This window comes from Oryx dammah, unplaced genomic scaffold (assembly GCF_014754425.2).
Source record: "Oryx dammah isolate SB20612 unplaced genomic scaffold, SCBI_Odam_1.1 HiC_scaffold_23, whole genome shotgun sequence".
Taxonomy (NCBI): domain Eukaryota; kingdom Metazoa; phylum Chordata; class Mammalia; order Artiodactyla; family Bovidae; genus Oryx; species Oryx dammah.
Genome location: NW_024070207.1, coordinates 73,028,110 through 73,039,516, shown reverse-complemented (window position 1 = coordinate 73,039,516; position 11,407 = coordinate 73,028,110). Strand labels below are relative to the sequence as shown.

Below are 11,407 nucleotides of genomic sequence, written 5' to 3'. Positions count from 1 at the left end.
TGGGGGCAGGAGGAGAAGGGAGCGACAGAGGATGAGATGGCTGGATGGCATCACCAACTCGATGGACATGAGTCTGAGTGAACTCCAGGAGTTGGTGATGGACAGGGAGGCCTGGTGTGTTGTGATTCATGGGGTTGCAAAGAGCTGGACATGACTGAGCGACTGAACTGAACTGAACTGAACTGAAAAAGACATTTGAATATAGACTGGATGTTAGATATTAATAGAGGAGTATTAATTTTTTTAATGGTGATAATGGTATTTCTTATCAAAGAAAACATCCAAATTTCTGTAGATGCATAGTGAAATTTAGGGGTGAAATGACACCCTGTCTTAGAGTTGCTTTAAAATACTCCAAGAAAAAAAGTGGAGAGATAGGTGAAACAAGTATGACAAAATGTTAATAGTTGTTGAAGATGAACATGAAACATGAATACAAAGATGAAAATTTCTTGCATTCTCTAGTTTTGTGTGTACATGGAAATGTTTATAATAGAAAATTGTAAAACAGGGACATCCCCAAACCAGGCTGTCTCAGGGCAACAGCTTCAACAGACACCTAGCTCTAGATGCTCCCCAACTCCACAAACCCGCAGCGCTCCCTTCCCACTAGCCATCTCTCTGAGGTCACAATACCTACAATCTCAGAGTAACCTGTGATGTAAGGGATGTTTCCCTTCTCTGGACCTCTGGGTCACTAGGACTGGATAACAGCCCTTCTCACCTTTTCTCCATCCTGATGTCCTAATAATCCCAGGAAAAAGAATCAAAGGGCAAATGGGAAAGGCCCAGGGCTCACATCTGTTAAGACTGTCCTTATACTCCAAGGCCTGCTCCCTTCAGTGGGTGGTAGGTGTGGGGCAGGACAAAGAACGGATAGGGCAGGCGAAAATCCTCCTAATCATATGTGTTTGCTACTGAGTGAGCTTCCAGAGGCTAGTGGCACCTTGGGTTGGAACACCGTTCTGGGATCTTCATCTCCTTCAGGCTCCTAGGCACAATGCCTTGTTTCAAGCAGCCTAAGCACTTCCAGAGTCTGCTACTTCTGCACTGGCCCCTGAGCTACCTTGGCATATGTGAGTACTGATCCAAGAGAGCATGGTAAGAAGCCATAATCAGAGGCCAGGACCAGGTCTGGGGCAATTTTTATGCTCATGGGAAGTCTCATCTCTGGTCAAGCTCCCTAAGTACCCTGAGAAGGAAAAGATAGAATCTTGCAGGCAGTAAAGACAGGTCGGGGGAGGTAGAAGAGAGTCATGATACTTCTGAGCAGATCTAGCTAATTTCAGCCCCTCCCTAACCCTCACTATCTGGAGAGGAAAAATAGGCCCATGGAATAAAATGATACATCTGTAATCTCAAGGTAGCATGGGGAGTGGAGCAGAAGCATTAGCATTAAAGACAGAGAAGTATAACCTGTGTTTGAACCATTGGATATTCCATTCTGGGAGGGGAGTGTTAGTAGCATGGTTGGAGTGGAAGGGGAGACAGAGATAATGGAAGGAATGGTGAACGGGCAAGAATAGAGGGCTGCAGATGCTGTATGCAAGGAGTATGGAGAGATATCGACACTATACGGGCAAGGGAGGGTGAGCTAGTGGTTTAACAAGCATTCAAGGGTGAGGAATAGGGAGGGAAATAAGAGACGAGGGGAAAGACTGTGTATTAATGGAAGCAGTGGGTGAAAAGCTGGTAGCAGGCAGGGAGCAGGTGTAGGGGGACAGTGAGCAGGCAGGGGGACAGAGATGAGAGGTAAACAAAGAAATAGGGCTGGTGTGTATGGTAGATGAAAGAGGGAAAGTTTGAAGGACAGGTGGATGTGGCTGATGGACAGGCAGGAGCTGGATTGGGCAGAAGGCCAGGACCAGGGGCTTGGAGAGTTTGGAGGGCTCTTAATAGGGCTGGGCCTGGTCAAGTTCTGCTGGCAGCACAAATTTGGTCTGATCTGCTCCCTCATCAGTTTGGATCTTGCAGCCATTGGCCATTTACCTACTGTTTACATCCTGGTGGCCACTACCAGCCCTTTACTTTGCCTGGTTTCTCCTGGACTGGAAGACCCCAGAGCAAGGTAAGACTCATGGACCTAGAAATAACAGGATTTAAGAATGTTCCATCTCAACCTGTAACCAAGGAGTTCCACTTACCATGCCACAGGACTCTCATACAAGTTCTCGGAGCCAGGAGCTGGCTCTTCTCAGAGAGGGGCTGGGCCAGCCAGGACCATCCTGGGGTCTCTACCTTTTCCACTTCCTTAGCAGAGCCATAATCCTTCCAGGCTGCTCTGGAAGTGCTGGGTGAGTGAGAGGGCTGGGCATGGCACACACAGACACATCCCCTACTGACATTTCTATCTCAGGTGGCAGGCGATCGGCCTGGGTAAGGAACTGGTGTGCCTGGACCCACATCAGGGACTATTTTCCCATTTCCGTAAGTGTCTCTTCCCCAGCATCCCTCACAGTTCCCCAAATACTAGGCATTGATGCTAAATGACTAGGGCTGTCCATAAGGAAAGTGAGCATCTCAGAGAAGTCTCAGTGCACGCTAGACAGACTTCAGGGTCCAACATTGCTACAGGGCATTTGCTACACTGCTAATATACTTTGGATGTCCTGGTAGGCATGACCTACCAGATGATGCAGGCAGAAACACAAGTACAGTTCAGATCAGTTTAACAAACACTGATTGAAAACCTACTCTATACCACATAGTTTGGGGTAAAGAGAAGTGAGTAGGATGCAGTCCTCAGCCATTAAAAAAGTTCACGTCCAATGGGGAGGACAGATGAGTACATATTCATGGTTTGGTACAAGGTACATAAGTAGTTCAGATGAGGTGTAAGGAAAGGCTTCATAAACAAAGTGATATCTAAGCTGGTTTTCAAAGCTCAGTAAACTAGCCCTGGTAGGGAGATGGGGGAGAAAATACCAGGAAGAGGTTGTAGAAATGTACTACTATGCTGCTCCTCTGTGCACTCTTTGGAGTAGATAAGAGATACTGTCAAGATTTTTGCCAACCTTTTTCGTATGACAGCATTCACAGAAAATGATCCCATGCCTAAACGGCGGAGACTGCTTTCCAGCCACAGGCAAGGAGCCCAGCAGTTGTAGGTGCCCCCGATCCTACTGGTCTCCCAGAGGGCGAGGAGTCAGATATCTTGACCCCCTCAACGCCACTCCTGGCCTGTTGAAAAGTTCTGCTTTAGAGAGCTCCCTGAACCCTCTAAGGCATCTTCACCCTTGCTTTCTCATGTGATCTCATTTCATCACCTTTGACATTTCTCTCTGTGGCTGCAGATCGTGAAGACTAAAGATCTATCACCTGAGCACAACTATCTCATGGGAGTTCACCCCCACGGCCTCTTGACCTTTGGCGCCTTCTGTAACTTCTGCACTGAGGCCACAGGCTTCTCGAAGATCTTTCCAGGCATCACTCCCCATCTGGCCACACTGTCCTGGTTCTTCAAGATCCCATTTATTAGGGACTACCTCATGGCCAAAGGTGCTTCTGACCATACTTACTAGAGTTTCTGGCTCATCTCCCCACTTGGAAATACACCTTTTTAAGCCCCACCCCTCCTTCTCAGCCTCCTGCCATCATAGCACAGTAGTTAAAAAGCATATGTTGTAGAGCAAACTGCCTGGGGTCGAATCCTGGCTGTGCCACTTACTGTGTGGTTTTGGCAAGCTACTGAAGCTCCACTGGTCTCAGTTTCCTCATTTGTAAAGTGGTGCTGATGATAATAGTCTAACCTCAGAGGTGGCGTGATGATTAAATGAGACAATACAACTAAAACACCCAAGATAACACCTGCCAAAGAGTATGTGCTCCATAAATAATAGCTGTTGCTATTAGTGACAATCCAGGAAAAGAAAAAGGTAGAATTACAGTTGGGGATTTAGAAAGTCTTTCTGGTTTTTTCCCACTGAAAACCTTCCTACTATAGTTTTGACCCAGTGCCTCCTGTGAACTGGAAATATTGCCTCAAAGTAAGATGTGCTGCATTTGCTTGTCTTAGCCCTCTCTTCTCCACACCCTTTGTTCCATTCACTGATTCTCCTTCTGGGCCCCATGGGAAAGGAGGGCACACAAGCCAGTGAGTCAAGCAGAGGGTATTCCCCTTCAGCCATTCTCCCCTCTCTTGATCCTTTTGCTCCTCTCTCTGCTCCTTGGCTCTCCTCAGGTGTGTGCTCCGTGAGTCAGCCAGCTATTGACTACCTGCTGAGCCATGACACTGGCAACCTTGTGGGCATTGTAGTTGGAGGAGTGGGAGAGGCCCTGCAGAGTGTGCCCAACACCACCAGGCTCATCCTCCAGAAGCGCAAGGGCTTTGTGCGCATGGCACTCCAGCACGGGTAGGTGTCCCTCCCTGGGCACAGGTGGGTGGCCTCTGAGCAGCATGACCTGGTAGGCGATGCCAAGATGAATCAGACATGAGTCTTACCCTCATAAAACTTACTAGTGAGTGGAAGAGACGACTGTAGAATTTCAAAGAGACTTAGGTTATCCACTCCTCTGGAGCTAGCTGGAGCAGTTCCCAGAAAGCCAACCAGAGATCCAGATTCATTATCAGGGGGCTTGGCTAGGGCTTACCTAAGACATAGATGATGCCCACATCATCTCTAGCAACGTTGTAAGTGCAAGAAGCAGTACATTATGGTGAGTATGCATGTAGGGTCTGGAGTCAGGGGCTCTAATTTCAAACTCTGGCCCCATGGCTTACTGTGAATTCTGGGACAGGTTATTAAGCCATTCTGAGCCTTGCTGCTTTCCTCTTCATCATGTGGCTACTAACAATTTTACCTGTTTCATAGGATTATTGTGGGGTTTAAATGAGTTTATTCACATAAAACACCTACCATGTGCCTGGCACACAGTAAGAGATAAACATTAGCCACTCTGCTGTGCATGCTAAGTTTCTCTAGTCATGTCTCACTCTTTGCGACCCTATGGACTGGGGCCCGCCAGGCTCCTCTGTCTATGGGATTTTACAGGTGAGAATACTGGAGTAAGTTGCCATTCCCTTCTCCAGGAGGTCTTCCTGACCCAGAGACTGAACCATTGTCTTCTCTATTGCAGGCAGTTTATTTACTGCTGAGCCACCAGGGAAGCCCCACTTCAGTTAGTGACCAACTCTTTGGGACCTTTATGGACTGTAGCCTGCCAGGCTCCTCTGTCCATGGGATTCTCCAGGCAAGAATACTGGAGTGGATTGCCATGCTCTCCTTCAGGGGATCTTCCTGACCCAGGGATCAAACCTGAGTCTCCTGCATCAAGGATAAAGAGAGGAAGTAAAGAGCGGGAGGGACTTCCCAGGTGGAGCTAGTGGTAAAGAACCTGCCTGCTAATGCAGGAGACATAAGAGACCTGGGTTCAATCCCTGGGTCAGAAAGATCCCCTGGAGAAGGAAATGACAACCCACTCCAGTATTCTCACCAGTAAAATCCTTTGGACAGAGGAGCCTGGTGGTCTACAGTCCATAGGTCACACAGAGTTGGACACAACTGAAGTGACTTAGTATGCACGCAAAAAGTAGGACTCCAAAGCTAGAGCTGTGGGGGCTCCATCATGTCAGCATGCCAGTTCACTGGACACAGGGACAACTGTCCTATAACAGCTTCATAGAAGAGGGGAAGTACTTCTTCTAAGGACCTTGTCTGAGCAGCCTGTTTGTCAGTTTGGAGCATAATGTGGTGGAGAGAGCTCTGAGCTGGGAGGAAAGAGACCTAGGTTCTAGTCCAGCTCCTGCCACTCACTGAATACCTATGTGACCTACCCCCCCCCCCGAACCTGGGCTTCTGGAGCTGTAGAAAAAAGAAAATAACCCCTCGGCGTGTTTTTCCACTGTCTCTGCTGTGAGGAACCAAAAAAGGTAACATATGCCAAAATACTAAGAGATCGCTGGTAGTAATTCACAAAGATTTGCGTAAGAGAGACTGTTCTTACTCTCACAGGAAGACATGAGGAGCCTGCTTTTCTCCGTAGGGCTCTGTCAGGGTGGATCCCCATGGCCCTATGAGAGAAAAACAACTGTACTCTGCTCTAGTCTCAAGACCTAGGACAGAGCACCTTATGCACAGTCCCTGCAGGCGAGAGGCACCTCATACATATACATACACATCTGTGCCAAACCATCGTCTTTTACTCTGCTTCCTACTAGTAGAAATAGATGTTCTCCTTCAGAACACCTCCTGGAAGCTTTTTCTTTATGCACTGTGGGTTCCTGTGGATTTCTGCCCCCATATCTTGTCCTTGTGATCCTGGCCCAGAGAGAGTATTCTCATTGGCCTTGAAAAATTCAGGAAAAAGAGATACTAACTACAGGAGCCATATTCGGTGCAAGAAGAAATGTTTTACACCACAGGGATCTTATAATAGATGGGAGCCTGGCCAGGAATAAAAGTTCCTCCTGGGGGTTTCTCCACCCTGGGCTGTGTTTGGGAAATAAATCAGGGTTTTCCTACAGGGCTCATCTGGTCCCCACCTACACTTTTGGAGAAACTGAGGTGTATGATCAGGTGCTGTTCCATAAGGACAGCTGTATGTACAAGTTCCAGAGCTACTTCCGCCAGATACTTGGTTTCTATTTTTGCATCTTCTATGGACGAGGCTTCCGCCAAGGCTCCACTGGGCTCCTGCCGTATCCGCTGCCTATCGTCACTGTGGGTGAGTCCTGCTCTCAGCCTCTAGGCCAGCTCAGCTTTTCCTCAACCTCAACCTCAGGCCTTCCCAATCTCCGCACCCCCCACCACCAAAGAAGAGGACAGCCTAGGGGGAGAAGTCGGGAGCTTACTTGGGATGTGAAAGGATTGGGCCCAGGGAAGGAGAAGGAAGTTGAAGAAAGAAAAGATTCTAACACTTGACCCTTCTCTTTTCCCATCTCTCTTGGCAGTGGGGGAGCCTCTGCCTCTGCCCAAAATCGAAAAACCAAGCCAGGAGATGGTGGACAAATACCACGCCCTCTATATGAAGGCCCTGACCAAACTGTTTGATCAGCACAAGACCCAGTACGGCTGCCCAGAGACCCAAAAGCTGCTTTTCCTGTGACTGAAGGAGCAGTGTGCCCAATAGCACAAGCCTGGGAGAAGAGATTCATTAGCTGCCAACCAAAAGGGGGGCGGGGGGAGGGAGAAGCCAAAGGGCTGTGTGTGGTAGGGGAGGGCACTAGGAATTCCTTCCTTGCTACAGAGCCTTTGCACTCTTCCTCCGTGAACTGCTTCACTGAGTCACTCCTTTAGGCCTGCCCCCTGCCCTGCCCCCTGTCCCGTCCCCTACCAGATTTCCTCTCTGAGCCCAAACTGCCAGGGACTGAAGGACTCAAATGTTAGCCAGGCAGCCTGAGTAACCACCACTAAGGTTGTTGTTATTGTGCTAATGCATTTTTAAATTAAGATATATTTACATACCATCAATTTAACCCATTTAAAGTGTAAAATTCAGTTGTATTTAGTATACTCAAAATTGTGCAACTACTATCACTATCTCATTTTAGAACATATTTCTGCAACCCCCCAAAAGAAACCCAGTACACATTAGCAGTCACTTCCCATTCTCTTATCCCCAGCCCCTGCCAACCACTAATCTACTTTCTGTCTCTAGGGATTTGCCAATTCTGGACTTTTTATACAGACGGAATCATAGAATATGTAATCTTTTGTGACTGGCTTCTTTCTCTTAGCATGATGTTTTCAAGGTTCATCCATGTTGTAGCATGTATCAGTACTTCATTCTTTTTATGATTGAATAAATATTTCATTTCACCAACTGATGGACTTTGGGTTATTTCCAATTTGGGGCTATTATGAATAATGCTGGTATAAACATTCACATACAAGCTTTTGTGTGGTAATCATCTGTCTCCAAATATGCCCTTTCCTTATGTCCATACCACTGAGCTAACAAGCACACCTTTCAGGTAGGTAGATTGAAGGTATTTTACTCAGGATTACATTTTAATTGGCAGAGGCATTTCACATAGGTTATGATGTCCTCTGACACCGTAATCCCAAGGTATTTGCAACCATTTCCTCTTTTTTTATGGCTGAATATTTTATTGTCTGTGTATGTGTGCATCACATCTTTATCTATTCATCTGATGATGGATAGTTAGATTGTTCTCATGTCTTGACCATTGTGGGTAATAATACTGCAAAGAACATGATGATGCAGATCTCTCTTTGAGATAGTGTTTTCATTTCCTTCAGATATATAGCCAAACATACAATTGCTGGATCATATTGGGGTTATATTTTTAATTTTTTTTGAAGAATGTCCATACTGTTTTCCACTGGCTGTACCAATTTACATCATTTCCATCAACAGTGCACAAGGGTTCCCTTTTCTCTACATTCTCACCAACACTTGTTATCTCTTGTCTTTTTGATAATAATCATCCTGACAAGGGTAAGATGATATCTCATTTTGGTTTGGATTTGTATTTCCCTGATGGTTAGTGATGTAGAGCATATTCTTATGTACTGTTGGCCATTTGGATGTCTTTTCTGGAAAAACATCTATTCAAATCCTCTTCCAATTTTAATATCAGATTATTTGTTTTTTACTCCTATTGAGTTGTAAGAGTTTCTAAATGGTCTTTTAAAAAAACTCTTTATTGAGTTTGTTACAATAATGCTTCTGTTTTATGTTTTTTGGCCTCAAGGCATATGGGATCTTAGATCCTTGACCAGGGATTTAACCCACACCCCCTGCATTGGAAGGTGAAATTTTAATCACTGGACCCCCAGGAAAGTCCCTCTAAATGGTCTTTTAACTTTTCAGCCTTTGCTATATTTTTAAATCTGTCTTTTGTTGGTTTCCTTGTGAAGGAATAGATATCTGTGTTTTTATATACTCTTAAAATTCTCAGTATACAGCCTTAAGCTGTATTAATGAGCAAAACAAGTTATACACTTTCTTTTCATGTACATGCATAACACTCATATATTTGAATTCAAAAATGCTGTTTTAAAAATTCAGTTTATTTAAACTAAAAAACAAAACAAAAACAATTCACCCATTTCTCCCATCTACCCTGATCCCACCTCTGGCCACCACCAATCTGTTCTCTGTATCTATGAGTTTGGGTGTATGTATGCATTTATAGATTCCACATATAAGAAATATCACTAGTATTTGTCTTTTCCTGTCTCACTTATTTTACTAAGCATAATGCCCTCAAGGTCTTTCCATGTTGTCACAAATGGCAAGATTTCATTCTTTTTTTATGGCTGAGTAATCTTCCATTGTTTGTGTGTATTTCACAATTTTCTCATCCAATCATCCATCGATGAACACTTAAGTTGTTCCCAAATTTTGGCTATTTAAAATAATGCTACTGTGAGCATGAAGTGGCATACATCTTTTTGAATTAGTGTTTTTTGTTTCCTCAGAAGCGGAATTGCTGGGTAATATGGCAGTTTTATTTTAATTTTTTTGAGAACTCTCCATACTACTTTCCATAGTGGCTACACCAATTTACATTCCCACCAAGGGCTCTCTTTTCTCTACAACCTCACCAACACTTGTCATTTCTAGTCGTTTTGATAACACCCATTCTAACGGGTGTGAGGTGGTATGTCACTGTGGTTTTTATTTGCATTTCTGATGATTATTGATACAGAGCATCTTTTCATGTACTTGTTGACCATTCAGTGTCTTCTTTGGGAAAATATTCATATCTTCTGCCCATTTTTTAATTGGTTTGTTTGGTTTTTTGCTATTGAGTCATATGAGTTCTTTATATATTTTAGATATTAGCCCTCTATCAGATATATGATTTGCAAATATTTTCTCCCATTCAGTAGGTTGTCTTTTTCTTTTGTTGATGGCTTTCTTTGCTATGCAGAACATTTTTAGTTTGATGTGATCCTACATGTTTATTTTTGCTTTTGTCTTTGCTTTTGATGTCAAATTCAAAATAATCATCACCAAGACCTGTGACAAAGAGGTTACCACATATATTTTCTTTTAGGAGTTTCACAGTTTAGGTCTTATGCTCAAATCTTTAATCCATTTTGAGTTAGTTTTTGTGTAGGGTGTAAAACAGTGGTACAGTTTCATTCTTTTGCATGTGGCTGTTCAATTATCCCAACACCATTTATTGAAGAAACTCTCCTTTCCCCACTGTATATGCTTGACTCCTTTGTCATAAATTAATTGATCATATATATGCAGGTTATTTCTGGGCTCTCTATGCTGTTCCATTGATCTGTGCATCTGTTTTTATGCTAATATGATATGTCTTATTATAGCTCTACATATAGTTTGAAATCAGGGAGCATGATGACTCCAGTTTTGTTCTTCTTTCTCAAGGTTGCTTTGGTTATTCAAGTTTTTAATGTTTCCATAGAAATCTTGGGATTGTTCATTCTATTTCTGTGGGAAAAAATGCCATTGGAATTTTGTTAAGGATTGCATTAATCTGTATACTGCTTTGGATAGAAAGGAAATTTTAACAATTTAATGTTTTCCAATCCATGAGTATGGAATAACTTTACATTTATTTGTGTCTTCTTTAATATCTTGTATTTTTTGATATGCAGATCCAGTTAAAATTATTCCTAAGTAATTTATTCTTCTTGCTGCAACTGCAAATGGGATTTTTTCCCTTAAATTCTCTTTCTGATAATTTATTATTAGTATATAGAAATGCAACAGATTTCTGTGTGCTGATTTTCTGTCCTGCAACTTTACTGAATTTATTTATTAATTCTAACAGTTTTTTTAATGAAGTCTTTAGCATTTTCTATACATAGCATCATCATCTGCAAATAGTGACAGTTTTACTTTTTTTCTATTGCATCCTTTTATTTCTTTTATCTAGTCTAATTGCTTTGACAAAGACTTCTAATACTATATTTGAGAAAACTGGTGAGAGTGAGGATCCTTGTCTTATTTCTCTTATTAGAGGAAAAGCTTTCACTTTCTCTAAGAATCCATAACAAATTGCTTTTGAATCAATTACTGACTGTTCTATTTATCTGCTATCTTTTCACCTGGTAGGTTAGTCCTTGCCTACTCTGAGGCTGGATCTTCCTTGATAACCCTGATACGTCTTCCTGGATATCTCAGACATTCACTCATTCATTCACATCATTCAGCAATATTTATTGATCATCCATTATCTGTTAAGCAGTGGGAGTAAATAATCAGACACTTATTCTGTCCTTAAGCTGGATGAATATTCAAATGAAGTTTGTAGTTATTAATGTTGACTTCTTATATAGCAAGTATTCTCACACACTTACAACAGAATGTATACAATGAGTACAAGGCAACTGGAGGAATTTAAATTGTTGAGTTTCAGATTCATTAGGTTCTTAATTTTCCAAAAAGTTGCTTAAGTTCATAATAAATATGACAAAACATTTTATACTGTTAATCTTGCTTTTGTAACTCAGTTCTTTCAGAA

At 43.1% G+C, this 11,407-nt stretch overlaps 1 protein-coding gene across 1 annotated transcript; it reads left to right on the top strand.

Annotated features, from left to right (window-relative positions):
• The first annotated feature begins 884 nt into the window (after positions 1-884).
• Positions 885-7,044, top strand: AWAT1 (acyl-CoA wax alcohol acyltransferase 1). The gene is made up of 7 exons (XM_040265750.1): positions 885-1,076; positions 1,961-2,068; positions 2,357-2,427; positions 3,294-3,498; positions 4,181-4,352; positions 6,464-6,663; positions 6,890-7,044. Exons 1-7 carry the CDS (start codon positions 1,001-1,003, stop codon positions 7,042-7,044), a joined length of 987 nt encoding a protein of 328 aa, XP_040121684.1. The 5' UTR covers positions 885-1,000.
• The last annotated feature ends 4,363 nt before the right edge of the window (positions 7,045-11,407 follow it).

Excerpts from the sequence above, each read along its gene's own strand:
- AWAT1 (XM_040265750.1), top strand. The coding sequence starts at position 1,001 with ATGCCTTGTTTCAAGCAGCCTAAGCACTTCCAGAGTCTGCTACTTCTG. Across the intron at positions 4,353-6,463 it reads CGCATGGCACTCCAGCACGG|GGCTCATCTGGTCCCCACCT; the intron begins GTAGGTGTCCCT and ends GTTTTCCTACAG. Across the intron at positions 6,664-6,889 it reads GCTGCCTATCGTCACTGTGG|TGGGGGAGCCTCTGCCTCTG; the intron begins GTGAGTCCTGCT and ends CTCTCTTGGCAG.